Genomic DNA, 22009 nt, shown 5'->3' with positions numbered 1-22009 from the left:
ATAAAATAAAAATTAGCCCATAATTTACTCACCCTCAAGCCATCCTAAGTGTATATGACTTTCTTCTTTCAGCAGAACAAAATTATTCAACAACAAAACTATTCAGCAGAGTTATATTAAATAATATTTTAGTTTTTGAAGCTCCAAAAAGTATTCCATCATAAAAGTAATCTAAATGACTCGAGTGGGTTAATAAATGCCCTAAGTGAAGTGATGTGTTTTTGTTAGAAAAAATATCCATATTTAAATCTTTATAAATTATAATCACTGGCTTCTGGTAACGGCCGTGCGACCAACGCAAGAGAGTCGAGTTTGAGTGGAAGGGTGACCTCTGACCCTACGTATGACATATGACGTAGGCGTAGCATATAAGCTTAAGCAATTTCAATATAAGTAAAGCGAAGCTATGTCATACATCACACATCGGGTCAAAGGTTACCCTTCCACCAGAACTCGACTCTCTCTTGAACGCATGTACGGCCATTGCTGGAAGCCAGTGATTATAGTTAATATAGTTTTAAATATGGATATTTTCCTTACAAAATACTATCGCTTCGCTTTAGAAAGCATTTATTAACCCACTGGACTCTGATTGTGTTTGGCTGAAAGAAGAGTCATATACATCTAAGATGGCTTGAGGGTGAGTAAATTATGGGATCATTTTCATTTTTGTGTGAACTATTTCTTTAAGGAATTATTGGTACGATATCATTTATCACCAGATTTCAATCAGTGCAGCTTAATATTCCACCATAAACATGTTTGATTGTTTCTCCAGGTAACATTTGTGTCTTTAACATATGTTTGAAAAATCCAAAAATCATCAAAAAGTGATTTGAATTTGAACCATGACAGATTTCAGAAAAAAGCAATTAAATAATTGTGAAAGGAAACAAAAATCCATTTTGAACACGAATTTCCCCTTCGGCAAGTACGTTTTTCCAAGGCATCTATTTATCCACTGTATACAGGTTGTAGCCGCCTTATTAGTATGTCAATGTATTGTTTTTCCTCCTCTACCAAGGTTTCAAAGCAGACCTATGTCATGCTCCTGGCAAAAGCAAGTCTTAGCAGGTCTTACCATAAATGAAATTCTAGACATTACAGCATTTCTCAAGTCTGGCGCGAGTCCCTTGAGGTTCGTCAGCTGAAATTCAGTGTGGCATAGTGAATATCAACACCACAATGAAATCAATGAAATGTTCAACACGGTATGACAAAATGTCACATGCGCCTACCGGTCTAGAAGGAACAGAAGAAAGAGCTAGAAAACAAGAAGTCACAATGGAAAGAGTATTATGAATCCAGTCAAAGCCTCTACCCGGTTTGAATTATTCCAGGTACTGCAGAGGAGACACAGATCAATGGGTTCAAACCCACGTAATCCACGCTGCACGCTGAGCAATGACCAGCCATTCACCTCTCTTGAGAGTGGATGTAGTAAGGACAATAATCACAGGGCACTGGCATCAGCGGGAACCCTTGTTCTAGTAATATCGACTCAACTGTGATTGACAGCGGGAAATCTAAGGCCCTGTTTACACCTTGTATTACCATCCGTCATGGGTGATCCAATCACAAATGTTCAGCTGAGACAGCTCGCCACTGACGTATGGTACTAACGTGTCTGAAATGCATCTCCTGTGACCACTTATGACTGGATTTTGAGGAAATCATGACTACATGCATCACTTACTACTTAAATGTGTTACTTCACATGTACGTGATCTGCTGCATGTTGATATTCAGGGTCAATGACATGATACTAATTTTATCCGAATCTATGAACTGAATTAAAACACATTAAAAATGCAATTAATACATACAATGACTATGCACACAACATCAATAACTGTTTCCATCCAAAGTTGTGAATTTCACTTGTGTGCAAAACTGGAATATCGCATAACATATTTGTGAAAAAAGCACTTGATAATTTCCATCCCATGTGTTCAAGAGAACAAAAGCATCACTTCCTGGGAAACTGGCACAAAATATCTGTGATAAAAATGGAAGTCGTGTTTCTTTTTTGTATATCATAAATTATACGGTGTTTGGGAAAGCAATCGTGTGAGACAAATTGAGTGAGACACATTGAGTCATAGTTTATGTGCATGTCTTGTTATTGGAAAAAAAATAGTACATAATAAATAATAAAATAATAAACTTTTTAGTAGTTTTCTTGATTAATATTAAAAACCAAAATACATAAAATCTTCTGTTTGCCAAATCAACGTCATGTGGTCAAAATTGTCACACATAAGCGGCTGTAGAAAGAGCACAACAAAGGAGATGATGAAATACAGAGTCCTTAATAGGAAACTCAGATGAATACGACCACGTTGACACAAACAATAACCGACGAGGACTGAACAAAGCAGGGAGTATAAATACACATAGCAAATGAGGACACTAAACAGGAACAGCTGGACAGAGATTAACTAATTAGACACCATAGCAACTAATGAAAACTAATACAGACATGACAGACCCAACTAAACAGGACATAATTGTGACATTACACCCCCCTCAAGCCAAATAATGTCCAGCTGAGGAAGGAGGGAGGGGCCTTTGGAGGAGGGCGTGGAGGTGGTGATGGGCAGGGACGGCCCGGAGGAGTCGGCCATGAAACATCATGGTGGTGCCGGCGGTGGGAGGAGCCAGGGTGGAGCTTTGGTTGAAGGGCTGGGCAGAACCCAGGAGCCAATCGACGGCGGCTGAACCAGGGTGAGTGGAGGAACCGGCGAAGCAGAGAGGCCGACGGACCAGGGTGATCTTATGGCCTAGAAGCCTGAGGCTGAGCTGCCAGGGGACTGGCCATAACCAGTGGGGTAGATGGGACCAGGAAATCAGGCAAGAGCATTGGCAGAAGAAGATCATCTCCAGACAGGACCGGCGAGGAAGACGAAGACTCGAGGGTGGGCACTTGGGTGGGAACTGGATCCGTGGACCACAGATCTATCAGGTCTAGGTCCATTCCAGGCTCTGTGATGGACTGACCCGCATGCGTCGACTCAGGGACTTTGATGTCATCCTGCTCTGGTTCCGAAATGACCTCAGTGGGTGCCTCAGGCTCGCTGGCTGTGAGGGAGAGGCCACCATTCCGGAGCATCCAGGCCAAATAACCCCAGAAACTTTCTGTTGTCAGGGAGGAGGAGGAGGAGTCTCATCGCTAGTGAGTCCATGGTCGCATTTTTACTCGTTTTTGAGGGTTGGCTATTCTGTCACACATAAGCAGTTGTAGAAAGTGCACAACGAAGGAGATGATGAAATACAGTCTTTAATAGCAAACTCAGATGAACACGACCAAGTTGACACAAACAATAACCGACGAGGACTGAACAAAGCAGGGAGTATAAATACATATAGCAAATGAGGACACTAAACAGAAACAGATGGACGGATTAACTAACGAAAACTAATACAGACATGACAGAACCAACTAAACAGGATGTAATTGTGACACAAATGAATGTACAGAAAAAAGGAGGAAAAAATACAGGAAATTATATCATTTAGCGAGAACCCCATGCAAACCTTGTAGTATATCAATATCAATAGTCAATAAGTCACTTAACATATCAGATTTTTTTTTTTTTTTTTTTTTTTTTAAAGGTTGTAAAAGGTTCAGGTTGTAAAATATGGTACAACTCCGGCTGCCCCTCAGAAAATTAATATTCTTAAATTAAAAAAAAAAAAAAAAAAATCTTAAAATTAATAATTCACACTATTTGTATATAAAAATACTTTTTACCTTGAAAATTATATTTTAAAACCTTTTTGAAAATTATGTAAGATGTGAATACTTACATGTTTGTTAGTTTGTTTTTTAAAATATTACTTTTACTTGGTTACACCACATGACATTACATTAAAACTTTTCTTGAAAATGGTACTTTTCTAAGAACTTGCCACAAACTAGATTTTAATTTTTTCATGTAATTACTTGTAATACCAGTAAACTTTGCATAAATACAAGCAAATAACCCTAAACTGGTGAAGTTCTGTTCTTGTGCATTTAGAACTTAACAAAAATATTCTTATGAAACCATGAGTAAACAGCAAAAAGTAAAAACCTTGTTATAGCGCAGTGGTTGATTGTGTTGGATATAGAGTCCTTTGATATTGTTAGGGACGGACTAGCATTAACATTACCTCTGAATGAGGTTTGACTGACTGAATCCAGTTTAAAACAAAAACTGATGCTAATACCAGGCCAATCGCCAAGCCAATCTTGTGCAGGCCCTAATCTTCCCGACCAATCATGTGTGCTCGTAACTAACATCCCATTGGAAATCAATGACAGGCACTTAAGCGTGACTGCTTCACTGAAGTGGACAAGAAACAAGCCTTGTCTTCCTCACCCACTTAATCACACACACGCTCAAGACACGACTGTCGGCAGTGGCCCGAGTCGACGTCAGAACCTCCCTTGACCAGGAGTTCAGTCAGTATACTTCAGGGCTTAGTGATCAGAGCGCTCGGCCGTTACATGTAGCTTTGTCATAGCCAGCTGGTGGCTTGCTGACTGATGTAGGCTGAGTAATCATTGGCACTGAAGTGCATTCTGGGTTCAGTCAGTCACTAACAGAAGCGAGTGGGTGGTGAGTTGATGCAGTGCAGACACAGCAGGATCCTGCGATTGTGACGACTCCCATGCAAGCTCCATTACTCAACTGTGAGCACTGCATGATGGGGAAATTCCTGCACCAAGGAAAGGTGGAAGAAAAGCTGGAGACTAACACTCATGCTGTCTTGAAAGCACCCTGCCTAAAAGTTGCACAAAACTGCTTCCATTTTGGAGTTGCCCAACAAATATATAAAAATAAATAAAATCAAATCAAAATTATAGCCATCAAGGTTGTACATAATTTATGTATTGAAACATTCTACGCTCAACATTGCACAAAAGGTGCAAGGTTTATAGTGGGGTAAAAAATATAGTGGGGTCCTTTAGATTGTTGAATTGTTCTTTACACTAAAACAAAAATGGTTCTTTTATGAACTGATCCTTGAAAGGTTCTTTGGGAACCAAAAATAGTTCTTCTGTGAAAAACTCCTTTTTGGAACATTTATTTTTAAGAGCGTACTGATTAAAGCCAAAAAGTGAAACAGAACCATTTTGTTTACGGATCAGACTAGTTTGGAGCAAGTGTCATAGCTTCAACAAGAGTGCTAAAATTAATCTATTTTAGTAGTGCCTCTGATTTCAAACTGAGTTGAAAAAACACTGATGCTGAGAAATATGTTTCATTTCCACAAATCATTGAATTTTGAGTTGCTGGAAAAACAAAACAAAAAAAATGTACCGGATACAATAAAATAGGTACAATTGTCCTTTCAGAGCAAACACGTATAAAGGGGTCCTTGATTATGATTTCACATTTTTAACTTTAGTTAGTGTGTAATGTTGCTGTTTGAGCATAAACAACATCTGCAAAGTTACGACACTCAAAGTTCAAAGCAAAGGAGATATTTTCTTTTAAAGAATTCTCTGTTTAAGGACTACAACAAATGGCTGGTAGGGACTACAATGAGCTTCTTCCCAGGTTGATGACATCACAAACCCCAACATTTACATAAACCCTGCCCCTGAGACCAGGAACTTCCGGTTGCATTCTAAAAGTTGTAACTTCTTCCTGAGTCTCTCCATCAGTGTCGACTCCGGTTTGAACAATGTAAGGCTGAACACCGTTACTGACAATCCTCATTTTGGCTGCTTGAGATTCTCCAGCTTTGTTGTTGTTGAGCAACCAAAAGCACAAGCTGTTAAAGCGCCACCCTCTTCTGGAAAGGGGGCCGGGAGCAGCAGCTCATTTGCATTTAAAGGGACACACACAAAAACAGCATGTTTTTGCTCACACCCATATAGGGGCAAATTTTACAAGCTACAATAAATTATCTGTGGGGTATTTTGAGCTGAAACTTCACAGACACATTCTGGGGAAACCAGAGACTTATATTACATCTTGTAAAAGGGGAATAATAGGTTTAATATCAATGTATATTTAGAATATAAATAAGAATCAATATCATACATTTTGCGACATAATACTGTATAGCCCTATAATGCAAGCACAATGTCTTCCAAGAGCTTTTCTTTCAAACTTTTTTCATTGCACTTTTTTCATCGCTCAGAGACTATAAAGATGTCAAGTGAAGAGAGAATATGAAAGTTGAAAGAAAGCATTAATGTTGCCGACACTGCAAAGATATAAGTAGTCCTCAGGGATGGGAGAAAATGAACCGATCCGAACAGGACAGAAAATATTGCCAGTGCAATGAGTACAACTGTAGACTGAACCCTTAAGCTGACAAATGGTGGCATTCAATAAAAGTGTAAAAATGAACAGTGTATAAATAAGTATGGTGCAGTGAATTAATACCATAACAATTTTGATTAACACTTTACAATAAGGTCTCATTTGTTAGCATACTAGTTTTATTTGTTTGTTATACTAGCTAATAAGAATACAATGGTAACACTTTACAATAAGGTTCATTAGTTAACTACATTAGTTAACATCAACTAATAATGAACTGCACTTATACAGCATTTATTAATCTCTGTTAATTTCAACATTTACCAATGCATTATTAAAATCTTGTTATCATTAGTTAATGCACTGTGAACTAACATGAACAATAAACAACTTTATTTTCATTAACTAACGTTAATGGAGATTAGTAAATACAGTAACAAATGTATTGTTAATGGTTAATTCATGTTAGTTAATACATTAACTAATGTTTAACTAATGAACCTTATTGTAAAGTGTTACCAATTCAATTGTTCACTGGTTGTTCATGTTAGTTCAGCACATTAGCACATTAACTTATGTTAACAGATTTAACTTTACAATTTTAAAAATGTTTTAATAAATGTAGAAAATAAAAATTGACTAAGATTAATAAATGCTGTAGAAGTATTGGTTATTTTTAGTTCATGATATCTAATGTAGAAATAAAACCTTATTGTAAAGTTTTACCCAACTTATCCAACAATTTTGTTCTGTCATGCCAAATGACTTTGCATAATATCATATGATTGAAATGGTATAAGAAACCTAAATAGGATATGAATACAATACATTTAATTAAAAAAAGAAAATAAAAAATAACAGAAATAAAAATCCCAGTTGTATGAATTTATCTCATATAAGATACATACAGCCTTTTAACAGAAAAACAACTCTATTCGTCCCTGAAGATGGCATTAAATGTGTCCTGGTACTTTTTTCTAGACATCTCTATTACTATGCATTAACTTCAGAATTTAGCATTGCCAATAAGAACAGGATATTTTGAGAAATGTAGATTTTTTTAAATTTTTCCTGATAGGAAATGTCACAAATTGAATCACATTTTTGCTATAAAATTCTACAAAACTTAAAAAAAAAAAAAAAAAAAAAAAAAAAAAACGAAATCTTGCCTGACTTCCTTGACTATGAAAGCCAAATCACAAATGAAATCAATGCTTATACAATATTTAGGATAATGCCGAAAGAGCCATTCTGTACTGTAAAGTCAATGTGTCATGCAAAAAAAAGTGATTCATTCAAACTATAGTCACATAGCCAGATCTATATAGTCCCAAATATACTTTATAATCAAACTAACATAAGTGTAATTTTTATTATCTGTCGATATGATGCCAGTGAATAGCATAGCTGGTGCAAACAAATCCACATATCTGATTTTTCAAAATATTACAATTAAAATGTGCCCTAAAATTTATAAAAACCTATGAGATCCAAGAAGGATTTGCTGTGCTAACACTTAAAGAAATTAAACTGAGAAAATAAAGCACTGATGAAATGTCAAATCTCACGAAATCACACAGATCACACTCACACAAATATCAGAAAGAAAAAGAAAGAAAAACAACAACAACAACAACAAAACAACATAAAACAGAACTGAAGGTGGCCTCAACTGTCATTGAGAAGTTTTGTTTCTCATTAAGAAAGAGATCGACAGAGATTTTCGAGTGAAGAGAGAAAAAGACTCTTCTCTGTTTCTGATGATATATGCTGCTAGGGAAGAATGACAATCGGTAGACAAAAAGGAGAAACAAAGTACACTAACAAGCTGTCTAGATCTCCACAACATCTACAATGAAAACTGCATGTCATCAACATGAAAACAAGAATCATCCAACAAGACAGCCTTGCAAAAACAGCACTGATCTCTAAAGGAAATCTTTTGACACTACTTTCAAGCACACCATGTGCACGGACCTGTGCATAAATGGATGCGGGTTTTGAAAAGATGAAAATTGAAGAATATTATCCAGGTGATAAACCAACACACACTCAAAATATACATCTGTCTTGCTTCTCTTTGGATTCAACTGGACATGTTTCCAGTGCTATCTTTGCATGAAATTCTCATTTAAACTGAGAGGTATGAAAGTAACTCGAATGGCTTCTTAGAGAAGTCACATGAAAAACCGTTGGAGGTACAGTAGATGTTGTCAAGTTGGATGAAAGTCCATTTGGGATCATAAAAAGCAAGGTTTAACTGCTAAGTTGGCCTTCATCTGCCAAATAAGCCAAGCTGCATATTTTACAGCACTGATGAAAGAGCTCTGAGACATATGAGAGACATAACTTTACAGGTACATAAAGATATGGCATATAATCATCTAACATCTGTATCATGGGGCATAATTTAGACATATGCACACATACAGTATCAGCTTGTTTCTCAGTATTGTAAAGACTTTTGGCTTATGCACATGAAAGACTTTTTAGATAAATATAGGTAAATAAACATATTATCCATTATATTGCCTTCTTTCCATAGTACATCCTGGTGTCATGTGTTCCCCAGGTAAGCGACAAACACGTACCCGGCCATAAACGTGATGTAAAAGAAAAGTGATTCATCAGAGCAGGCCACCTTCTTCCATTGCTCCGTGGTCCAGTTCTGATGCTCACTGCTGGTGCTTTCGGTGGTGGACAGGGGTCAGCATGGGCACCCTGACTGGTCTGCAGCTATGCAGCTCCATACGCAACAAACTGTGATGCACTGTGTATTCTGACACCTTTCTATCAGAACCAGCATTAACTTCTTGAGCAATCTGAGCTACAGTAGCTCGTCTGTTGGATCGGCCCACACGGGCCAGCCATCTCTCCCCACGTGCATCAGTGAGACTTGACCGCCCATGACCCTGTCGCCAGTCATAATTTGTATTTGTGTGTGTGTGTTCTGTACAAGCCTTAAAAATTAAAACAGCTCAAAAATGCAAATACACAAGTTTTTTTTTTTTTTTTTAGTTCAATAGTGTTATATATATTTTTTTTTTTTATAATATCTTGATGTATTTATTTGTGCACTGTTATTCTACAGTTTCTCCTATGCTCCGTTATAAAATATGCAGTTTCCAGAAAACTAATTTATTATCATCAATCTTGGCTTGGCTTTTTAAACCCTACATTTTTAGTTTAACCCTACAGTTTCGTTTTTGGACACCATCTCCTCTTGCTTATTTATCATCTTATAAAAGTAACTTTGTATTTAATTTAAAACTAGATAAATAAATACATAAACAATTAAAAAAACATTAAATAATCTTTGGCCAGCATTATCCACTGTCATTTCTCCCTCTGTTAACTGGGCTCCAAATTGAGAGATCAACTCAATCAGATGACACGATTTCACAGTCTGTTGCCTTGACCTGCCACTTGCTGGTGACCTTTCCACTCAAAGCTATAGGGCCATCTGCAAACAGGACACGTCTGTGACCTTCTCCAATAGCGCTGAGGAGCAGACACCCTTTAAATCCAACCTCATCTTCAACACCCCAACCCCGCTGAGCACAACATCTCGCCACAATCATGTGTTATGAGCACAACATCGATCTCTGCGGGTCAAAGACAGATCCATTCTTCATGCATCAGAGACAGAAAAAGCAAGAGAAACATGCTCCTCAGAGGAGACTGAGAAGGCAGCTTGTGTTTTTTATAAAGCTGATGGTGATCAGTTGATTTGTTATCTGCAGAGAATGAGCCTTGGATTAAGACAAACAAACAAACAACACAAAAATCACTATTCAAGCTAAAACTTTGCCACTGTTATGCTGAAAACACCCAGAACGCAAAAACTGCAAAGATAACTGAAAATCGCCATATTTAAATCATTATTTCACTCAAGAAAGACATTTCGGTCATCTACTCACCCATCAGAAACACAAAAGGAGATGACCAGTTTCTCCAATAAGTCGCACAAAGGTGTGGTAACATCAGCTAAAAGGCCTGGTTGCCCATGGACCTTTTTCACAGATGACTTCCCTAGAGAATAAACAATATACTAAAATGTATTTGAAATGCATTTATTTTGTGCTATGTATATTGCAAATACATATTTATGTGCTACATAAAAATACCCTGCAATTGTACTTTTGGTATACTAAACTGGTATACTTAAAGTCTGCTAAATTGGAACAACAAATTGTTTGTACTTTAATTGTGTGGAAGTATTGCTGAGGTCCAACTAAAGATATATTTAAAGGTGCCGTAGAACGTGTTTTCAAAAGATGTAATATAAGTCTAAGGTGTCCCCTGAGGTGTCCCCTGAATGTGTCTGTGAAGTTTCAGCTCAAAATACCCCATAGATTTTGTTTTATTCATTTTTTTAACTGCCTATTTTGGGGCATCATTAAATATGAGCCGATTCAAGCTGCGGCCCCATTAAATTCTCGTGCTTCCCGCCCCCCGAGTTCGCGACTACAGCATAAACAAAGTTCACACAGCTAATATTACCCTCAAAATGGATCTTTACAAAGTGTTCGTCATGCAGCATGTCTAATCACATAAGTATGGTATTTATTTGGATGTTTACATTTGATTCTGAATGAGTTTGATGGTGCTCCGTGGCTAAAGCTAACATTACACACTGTTGGAGAGATTTATAAAGAATGAAGTTGTGTTTATGAATTATACAGACTGCAAGTGTTTAAAAAATGAAAATAACGACAGTCTTGTCTCCGTGAATACAGTAAGAAACGATGGTAACTTTAACCACATTTAACAGTACATAAGCAACATGCTAACAAAACATTTAGAAAGACAATTTACAAATATCACTAAAAATATCATGTTATCATGGATCATGTCAGTTATTATTGCTCCACCTGCCATTTTTCGCTATTGTCTTTGCTTGCTTACCTAGTCTGATGATTCAGCTGTGCACAGATCCAGACGTTAATACTGGCTGCCCTTGTGTAATGCCTTGAACATGGGCTGGCATATGCAAATATTGGGGGCGTACATATTAATGATCCCGACTGTTACGTAACAGTCAGTGTTATGTTGAGAGGTCTTTTAAACAAATGAGATTTATATAAGAAGGAGGAAGCAATGGAGTTTGAGACTCACTGTATGTCATTTCCATGTACTGAACTCTTGTCATTCAACTATGCCAAGGTAAATTCAATTTTCAATTCTTTAAGTATATTTGATTGTGCTAATTAAAGTGGAACTATTGCAAGTATACTTTAGGTACACATTAAATATCTTGCATTTAAAAACTGATATTATACAAAGATCATACAATCCTTATTAATAGTGATATTAAAACACCTTATTAAGCCATAATATTAAGATATGTGCATTGTGCAATAGAGAAACACTCCAAATAATGTTCAATTAATTATAATTTTATATCAGTAAGTCTTAAGTGATATGTCAATAAATATGTTAATGGCTTTATATTTTAAATAGATTTATTTTTTTTTTTTACTAGGCATTGTTTCCACAGTTATTAACATATTTTCTTTCTATATATATATATATATATATATATATATATATATATATAAAACCAGTGTTGGGGAAAGTTACTTTTAAAAGTAATGCACTATATTGGGTTACTCCCTAAAAAAGTAACTAATTGCGTTACTTAGTTACTTTTTATGGAAAGTAATGCATTACTTTACTTTTGCTTGTTTTTCTAATAACAAAAAAAATTATTCTATTTTTTGCAAATGTAAAAGACCCTTTTATGGATCCCCGACATGACATGCAGGAAAAAAATAGTAGGCTGTGCACATTTGATCATTTATAAATCAGACGTTAATACTGGCGTGTACATGTGTAATGCCTTGAACATGAGCTGGCATATGCAAAATTACAAAGTAAGACTTACGGAACTCGTGTTACTTGTAATGCGTTACCCCCAACACTGTTCATAAAGCTGCACTTTGTTTTATATTACTTCAGCAGTAAATTACAAAACAAGCTAATTAACATTGCGAAGGTGTTTCTAATGCAACAGCTGAGGGAGTGATGGCAAATTTCACACTATTTTCTCTTCTGACTACTGTAATCAATCACTCTAAATATGTTTTCCCTCTTTTGGAAAGTCATAGAAACACTATCATGGGTTTTTTTTTCTTTTGCTGATGGAGCAAATGGGAATACAATTTGCTGACATCTCCCGTTCACCACTGTAGAAGTTTGCCCAACTGTGACGACTTGCGCTTCTGATAACCTTGGAAATGTGAAAGTGTCAATAGTATGCTTGAAGCACAGCTCTTCACAATATTTTTTTTTTTTAAACATTATGTCACCAACACTAGTTCACAACCCATTAAACACATAATGGACACACTCACAAAACAAGTACCAAATGCACCAATTTTAAATGTCTTAATTCAACATAGCTTTATAGTTCATTTTACATTATATACATGTCCAACCCTGCTGAATCAGAAAAAAAGCATTCAATTTACTGATGGCAGTCATAACATAACCTCTCATAACATCTCCAGCAGTGACTCACAGAGATTTTAACACATCACAGTGACATTCATTTGAGATGTGACTTACTTCACACTTTAATTTTAGAACAAGGATCTTCAAACATCCACTCTTCACTAGACAGTGTGGCATATGATTCCCTTAACCAGCATTTCACAGACAAAGTAGACATAATTGGAAGCTCTATTGGAGGCTCTCTACTTTAGATCTGCAGCCAGATCCATGGGTTGATCTGATGGGTTTCTGATGATATGAACAAAGCTCTGAAAAGATGCCAGACAACTAAAGGCTCCAGGAAGCTGAAGGATCATGACTTCATTTTACATCAGATAGCTAACATATTAAACAGATTAAAATGCAATTTGTGGATTTGCAATTGTCTGCTTGTTAGCAAAAGTGCAATCTAATTGATAGAGATTTTAGCTTGAAACGGAAGTGGAAAGTGGTAAAATGGAAGCCACTGTAAACATAAAGGGCGTGACACACAAAGCCAAAGGTCTGCCAACGTCAGGCTGTCATTGAGTGTCTGTCGAGCTAGTTTTTGCACACGACGGCTCTAGTCGGGCTCATGTCTGTCTAGTTTTTGCGGTGTGTTCCACATGTCGGCGGGAGTTTCAGCTGTTTGTTTTTTTTTTTTTTTTAACCAATATTGCAATTACGATTAATATGCGATTCTTTTTAAAGCTCTTAATCTACTGTATTATTCAACAAAGACAAGCAATAAATCATTGTATAGTAGGGGTAGGAGTCTTTAGGCACCTTATGATCCGATTCCTATTCTGATTCTGGAAGTCACGATCCGATTCCAAAACGATTATTGATCTACTTTTTTTCTTATTAATTAATCTTATTAATAAAACCTAAAATCTTGTTTTATTTAATTACATATGTACTTTTTAAAATAATTACACATTAAAAAAATTGCATGTTAAGAATTGGAAATGCATAAATGAATATAGTCAGTATTATAACTAATATGCCTGTCTCCTACGCTGTTGATGTAGTGAACACAGTGCAGAGCTTCCGTGTTCTACGTAAGAACGGCGACTCATTATTGGTCAGTTCCTGCATCAGCATCACACGCATGCGTCGTGCTGCTCACGTGAACAGATTCGGCCAATACTGAGCCGGCGTTCGGAAGTAAACACGGAAGTACAGCACTGTGTTCACTGCGTCAACAGCATAGGAGACTGACATAGAAGAGAAGAAATTGTTGAATAAAGTCTAGGGATGTAACGATGCATCTGAAATCGGTTGAAAATCGATTAAAATATGTGACGATTCAAGTCGGTTGAGATGCTTAATGAATTGCGATACATTTGGGGGCGGGGGTTTACATGAATGTATATCTGAGGAGAGCTGACTGGGTTCTGAAAAGTTTAGATGGTATTTTCTTTTCATCTTCCGTACAATTAATTTTTTAAAGTAGATTTTATAAGCAGGCAGCACTGCTTTGTTTACAGCGGTAAGCAAGGAAGCGCTGTATTGCCGCTGTTCCATAGGCGCCACCTGCTGTCAAGACAGTGAATTTGCGTTCTCATGCAGCCCGTCTGCTGTTATGAAGTTTTATGTAGCGTAATTTCACAAAGCTAAAGTCTGAAAAAATTTTTTTTCTTCAAATGTTAAAAAGTATACAATTTAATTTAAATTAAAAACTGCTCATGCTGCATGTATGCAGCATCTTTATTGGGATCGTGATTTACATGCAGTGGTTGCTTCTAATTTTAAATGGCTACAGATAGTTCAGCCTGTAATAGAGCAAATAAACATCTTGTTCAGCCATATGAAGAGATTTATTTTATTTGTGTTATTCATGTATTTATTTATTTGATTTAGGATTTTTAATCGATTAATTTAAAAATCGTTAGAAAATCACATTGTGAAACCAATATCGTGAATCATATCGAATCGTGAGTTGAGTGAATCGTTACATCCCTAATAAAGTCATTATTTTTGATTTGTTTTTGGTGCACAAAAAGTATTTTTGTCGCTTCTTAACATTAAGGTTTAACCACTGTAGTGACGTTGACTATTTTAACAATGTCTTTACTGCTTTTCTGGACCTTGAATGTGGTAATTATGTTGCTTTCTATGGAGGATAAAAAAATAAATAAATAAATAATAAAAAAAAAACCTCTTGGATTTCATCAAAAATATCTTAATTTGTGTTCTGAAGATGAACGAAAGACTTACGCGTTTGGGACGACATAAGGGTGAGTAATTAATGACAGAAATTTAATTTTTGGGTTAACTAACCCTTTAACTTCAATTTTCTAACAAAAAAGCCCTAATTATTTTGTAAAACATATATTTGTATCATTTTTTTAGTTCAGTACATTTATTTACAGTAAACTGGTTTACACTTTGATTTTTTTGAAGAGCACTTCTGCTATAATCTGCTTAGTGTCTTCTACTTAAAAAAATAAAATAGAAAATAATAATCATAAATTACAACCATTTAAGTTCAGATCCATGCTCAAAAAGGGGGGTTAATGAGACAAAACATATTAATAATTTAAATCATACACACAAAAGTGGTGTTATTTGTAACATGTAAATTAAATAGTTTGCTATAAAAAGCAGCAGTGGGAAAACAACCCACATGAAAAAATACTGTAGTAATTTATAGCAAATACTATAGTGTTTTTGAACCATACTATAGTAATGTACTTGAATTAATATGTTGTGATAATTCTATAGTTGCTGTGATAATAAAACTATAGTAATATAAACAAATTACTTTACCCAATACTATACTAAGTGTATATTATACTACAAATACACTACTGTAGTAAAAACTAAAGTATACTACAGTTTATCAGTTCACTATAGTTAATAGTACAATATGCTGTAGCATTCATTAACAAAGTGTTGTAAATACTACAATATATAATATATAGTATATTACAATTTACTATAGTATGGTTCAAAAACACTATAGTATTTACTATAACTTTCTATAGTATTTTTTCATGTGGGAATAGTGAACACAGGTCTGAAAATCTGACACTGTCAGATTAACGAGTCTGATATATTTTATTGCAGGGCACCAACCAATATAAACGTCAGATATTGTGTTTGTTTGTGTGAGGAATGTCATTGAGATTAATCTGCTCAGACTCATGAGCTCTAGCTAGCCTGCCATTTATATTCAAACTGACAACTCATTACTTATAACGACAAGCCACACTTCAAATAAATAACAGCCGCCAAATTATCACACTGACAGTAATTCTCACTTCATAATTAACAAATACAGAATACATGTGTGCAAATCAACGCATGAAACTACTGAACAACCCCTCACTCACCTCTGTCTGGACGCGCGTGCTGTTTTTGAGACGCCTGCTGATGTGCCTGATCAATATGAACACCAAATCTCATCGCATATATTAATTTATAACACATTACGTGTACTGCATTACATTACGATATTTAAAATATAAAATACTTCATCAGTTAAACTTGAAAATTAGCTTGGATCTTATATTTTAACACTAAAGAGAGTGTATGCACTCAGGCGCTCCTCTTGTAGCTGTTATTGGGTCCTTGCGTCGAACTGACAGCTTTGTTTCCATCATGGCGGCGTCCGGCAGAGAGCATGTACTGTCACTCTACAGACTGCTTCTGAAAGAGAGCAAGAAATTCCCCTCGTATAACTACAGGTAATCATACGAATTTACCTGTGTTTATCAGCAGTACAACCTCGGCTCATGTATGCAATGGTCTCTGTGGCTTGTACAGGATGATGCTGTCCGATTATTTTGAATAATATTCATCTCAATACATTCTTAGAAGATATGATGCACACACACACACACACACACACACACACACACACACACACACATATATATATATATATATATATATATATATATATATATATATATATATATATAATGGGCGTTTCTTCCGAGGAGGCAAGGGAGGCATTGCCTCTTCAAAAAAAAAAAATAGGATGAGAAAATAATGCATATTACATAACAACACAAATATTACAAATTATGACATTAAAAAGAGCGCAAGTCACTCGTATTTCTTAAGGAACAATGCCCAACAGTGACACCCGCAGGTAAAGTTACAGCAGGAGTCATGCCTCCCTTTGCTCTCATAGAAAACCATAGAAAATCATTAGACTCCGGCGTGCGGTGGGTTTAGTGGGGGTAATTGAGAATGAATGGGGGAAAGTCACATGAGAGGAGGCAATGTCTATGATTGGATGTAATTGGTTATGATTGTATATGATTGGTTTGTGCGATAAATCCCGCCTCTTGTTTACGTGCACGTTCTGCGCGTCAGTTTGAATGAACAAATGATGGCGTCAATGGGAAGACTAATTGAAAAGTCAGTAAACAGATCACCCAGTTAGATATCACTGCTTTATGTCACGTCAAAATCAAACTTGAAATGAACTGAAAACATGATGACTGCGGGTTTTTAGTGCAATCAGCTTGATGAAATTAAAAATACATCTTCGTGTGTGTGACAGACGGTGTTTACGGAGCATGACTGATGATCCAAAATAGCCTAAGTTGACAATTAAAAAGAAAAACATCAATACACAAATAAAATATATTGTTTAAATTATTATTGCCTTTAGTTATTATTTTGGAATGAATGTAGAACTGCTTAAAACACTAACTTGATGAGACTGACTTGGTTTTGATAAAAAGAACATTAGCTACATTGTTAATGTAAAATTACAAAATCGAATTGTCTTTGGTTTCTTTTTGTCTTTTTTGATGTAATGTAAAGTAATGTTCATTTAACAAGGAAGATGTGTCAACGTTAAGAGTAATGCACATGAATTTACATTGATTCATAAATAAATAAAAAAATTGCTGCACACCACTGATATATATATATATATATATATATATATATATATATATATATATATATATATATATATATACATATATATATATATATATATATATATATATATATATATATATATATGAGCAATATCACACGAGTAGCCGTGCGATATGGCTGTATATCAGCACGCTGTGATTCGCTGAGATTTTTAATGTTTTTAAAAGAAGTTTCGTCTGCTCACCAAGGCTACATTTATTTAATTAAAAATACAGTAAAAAACAGTAATATTGTGAAATATTATTACAATTTAAAATAACTGTGTACTATTTAAATATATTTGACAAAGTAATTTATTCCTGTGATGCAAAGCTGAATTTTCAGCATCGTTACTCCAGTCTTCAGTGTCACATGATCCTTCAGAAATCATTCTAATATGCTGATTTGCTGCTCAATAAACATTTATGATTATTTTCAATGTTGAAAACAGTTGTGTACTTTTTTTTTTTCAGGATTCCTTGATGAATAGAAAGTTCAAAAGAACAGCATTTATCTGAAATACAAAGCTTCTGTAGCATTATACACTACCGTTCAAAAGTTTGGGGTCAGTAAGAATTTTTATTTTTATTTTTTGAAAAGAAATTAAAGAAATTAATACTTTTATTCAGCAAGGATGCATTAAATCAATCAAAAGTGGCAGTAAAGACATTTATAATGTTACAAAAGATTAGATTTCAGATAAACACTGTTCTTTTGAACTTTCTATTCATCAAATAATCCTGAAAAAAAATATTGTACACAAATATTTTGTACAATTGTACACATTAAATGTTTCTTGAGCAGCAGATCAGCATATTAGAATGATTTCTGAAGGATCATGTGACACTGAAGACTGGAGTAATGATGCTGAAAATTCAGCTTTGCATCACAGGAATAAATTACTTTGTGAAATATATTCAAATAGAAAACAGTTATTTTAAATTGTAATAATATTTCACAATATTACTGTTTTTACTGTTTTTTAATTAAATAAATGTAGCCTTGGTGAGCAGACGAAACTTCTTTTAAAAACATTAAAAATCTTAGTGGTTCCAAACTTTTGGACTGTACTGTATATATATATATATATATATATATATATATATATATATATATATATACTGTATATAATATATTGGTGTGCGATAGTGTTTTAAAATGAGGCAAAGTCCTCACATTTTTTATATACTGTATATCAAATGTAAATTTATGTCCGTTATTCTTTATTTTCCTGGTTAAAGTTTTTTTTTTTTAGTTTAGTTTAGTGCTTAATTTATCCCCTAGTGGCAATTAATTTAGAGTCTCATGGTGCTTCACATATATAACACATATACATTAAAATATATATTAATGTATTTTGAGTGTGATTGATATATATATATATATAATATTTATATTCAGGCAGATATAAACAAATTTCGGTAGAGTTGAGGGAGCATTTTCTTCAAAAACAAAATTAAAACACCTCATTTTCAGCGGCTCAGATTTCAGGAGTAAATGGAGAGAGCTATGTGGATTAATCCATCCATACATAACACCTAAAACGCTTGGGAGACGTTCTCGTCAGTGCAGCAATGGCGGACTGTGTACAACTCGCTGTGAACTCGCTCAGGGCAGTTCTATGTTAAAACGCAGTGTCTGTCAACATTTGTGGGTGGGGCCTGTGGCTTTTGTGACGTCACACTGCCAGGGATCTGGAAACTGCTTGTTCTGAGACACTACTTATGATTTTTGGGGATTAAAGAAAAAGGAGTTGTTGGATATTTATCATTATAGGGTGGTTCTGTACACACACTGCCAGCACACATTTATGTCCAAACACCATGCAAAAGTGAATTTTGCATAATAGGTCCCGTTTAATGCCATCATCTTCATTCAGACTGATGAGAATGCACACCAAAACAAGAGGCGGGATTTATCACGTGAACCGATCATATCCAATCAAAGCACTGCCTCCTCTCACGCAACTTTCCCCCATTCATTCTCAATTACCCCCCACTAAACCCAGCGCATGCTTTAGGGTGTCTGTTTTAACTCAATGAGGACAGAGGAGGCAAGCCTCCCACTGTAACTTCACCTGCAGGTGTCACTGTTGGACTTTATAAAAACGAGTGACTTTTACACTTTTTAATGTAAAATTTTGTAATTTTCCATTGTTTAATTTTCTTGCCTCCTCTGAGGAAACACCCTTGATGACAACTGTGTTTTGAGAGCCTGAAAACGCAAACTTTTGAAAACGGGTTTCAAAGTGCAAGTTATGAAAACAATATGTTTTGAAATGTAATGTTTTGTGAAAATGGTGACGCAGAGCTGGGTAGATTACTTACAAATTGTAATCAGTTACTGATTCCAAATTACATGACAAAAATTGTAGTTCCATAATCCATTACGTTACACATTTAAGGTAATGTAATCTGACTTTATGATTACTTTTATATTACTTTTGACTAATCTCATTTATCACATTGATTTGAATAGGATAATCTTCATATTGGACCATACTGATATAAAAATACAAAGAAAAAGAAAATGTATTCCATTCTTTATCAAGAACATGAAGTGTAGTTCTGGATGATTAATCGAAAAGTAATCGAAATCGAAATTCAGAACCTCTAACCGTGTCGGTTATTTGATTTTTTTTTTTTAATCCTGTTAATACTTTCCCCTTATAAACATATTACCTCGTTTGCAGTCATGTGACTCCGTCCGTCCAGTCAGCGGCATGGAAGCAACACAGAGGTGAACTCAAATTCCGAGTCAACACTTCCTGCGATGTGACTATCGTGAATGTGCATGTCGATGCTAAAACAGTACATCGTGCAGCCATGCATATCCTAAGTCTATGCCAAAGATGTCAAACTCTGCTCCTGGAGGTCCACAGTCCTGCAGAGTTCTGCTCCAACCCTAATTAGACACCTGAACAAGCTAATCAGGGTTAATTGAAAAACACAGTCAAGTGTGTTGCTGAACTCTACAGGACTGTGGCCCTCCAGGAGCAGAGAAGGCTGTACAACATTGAGTCTTTTTGTGCGAGGTTAACTTTGTTGATCAAGGACATGATGGTGATGAATCAACTCTTTCAGAGTTTGAACCTACAGTCTTTTGGTTTCTTACTCAAACCACTTGCATCACCACTCCCATCACTTTTACTGCACCCTATTTTTAAAAATAGTATGTGAAACAGTATGTAATGATACATTATTTAAACAGTAATATGCTACATTATCATGACCTTCTTTCAAATAATTTAGTGTTACCTAAAATTATAAAAAAAAAAAAAAAATGTAATGTATTTTTATTATTATTTTTTTATATTGCACTTTTAAAACAAGTTTGTCTAAAAAACTTTTGGTCAGATCCATTAATCGGTAAAGAAAGTGTTGAGAAATGTCATATTACTTTTGGTTCGTATGTCACAGTGGAAATGAAAGGTCAAGTACATGTGCATCGTGGGATACAGAATCTCACACAGTGTGCTCTGTTGAATGCAGCTGCACATTTTGGCAAATGTAGCACTGTAGGTAAGCCAGATATTGAATGCATACAGTGCACAGTCGACATACTGCAGAAATAGCATGGGTAGTTTGATAGTGTGTCATTCGAAACATCCACTGCTTCTCACTTTATATGGGAAAATCAAGCCATAATATCATTACAAGTTATTGTTCATATATTCTATCATCATAGTGCATGTATATTACAAATAGCTATAAAAGGCTTAAAGTGTTCACAGAATAACAAGCTGACAGGCAAAGGAAAATAATCTCCCACCCACTCCGTTTCCATAGAGCTTTGATTCTCCCTCTAAAGTCTGCCAGTGTTCATATGTTAACAGTCTTGCAGCTCTTACTTTTGTAATCCTTTCGGTTTGCCTGCATACAAATGTTAATATTAATACAATTCATTAATACCTCATGGGTAAACATAGGTAGAGTGGGTTTGTGTAACTCTTATAAAACTATTCTTGAATAAATTCATAATTTAAAGTTACAAGGGGCCTCATTGACGAAGAACAAATTTCTTAGTACATTTATCCACTATATGAGTTATGTATATACTGTACATTGACTGATATTGGATGTACAGTAATTGTGCATGCTGTAATGCTCACTTAAAGGGATAGTTCGCCCAAAAATTAATCACCCAATCATTTTTTGAGAGTGAACTATCCCTTTAAAGCTAATCTTTAAAAAAACACTAATGATTTAATAACACTGTTAAATGCACTGTACATTATTTAATAATGTACATAATTTTGGAATGTCTTTTTTATTGTTATTCTGACAGTAGCATTTCATTTTCATTTCATTCATTTCATTTCACTTGATTTATACCAGTATGAACTGTAGACCAAAGTTCTGCACAATCAAGATACACAAGCAATA

General features: G+C 35.1%; 2 protein-coding genes across 5 annotated transcripts in view; one reads left to right on the top strand and one right to left on the bottom strand.

Moving 5' to 3' along the window:
• fars2 (phenylalanyl-tRNA synthetase 2, mitochondrial) overlaps nucleotides 1-16549 on the bottom strand; it is a 191258-nt gene extending 174709 nt beyond the window's left edge. The window contains 1 exon segment of the mRNA XM_048175314.1: nucleotides 16448-16549. The gene's annotated coding sequence lies outside the window, so the exon portion shown is untranslated.
• The window catches only part of LOC125258394 (LYR motif-containing protein 4B), a 92456-nt gene continuing 86748 nt past the window's right edge, over nucleotides 16302-22009 (top strand). For 2 of the 4 annotated variants that reach the window (XR_007182601.1, XM_048175317.1), the window contains exon 1: nucleotides 16334-16429. Coding sequence is in view for 3 of the 4 variants with exons in the window: in XM_048175317.1 (XP_048031274.1) it covers nucleotides 16344-16429 (86 nt within the window). In the remaining variant the exon portion in view is untranslated. Of the gene's footprint in view, nucleotides 16430-22009 lie in introns of all 4 variants that reach the window. The other 2 variants (XM_048175316.1, XM_048175315.1) reach the window with 2 other exon arrangements.

The sequence above is a fragment of the Megalobrama amblycephala genome, linkage group LG22, assembly GCF_018812025.1.
Source record: "Megalobrama amblycephala isolate DHTTF-2021 linkage group LG22, ASM1881202v1, whole genome shotgun sequence".
Classification (NCBI taxonomy): Eukaryota; Metazoa; Chordata; class Actinopteri; order Cypriniformes; family Xenocyprididae; genus Megalobrama; species Megalobrama amblycephala.
The sequence above is the reverse complement of the archived record's forward strand: the minus strand, read 5'-3'. Positions and strand labels throughout refer to the sequence as shown.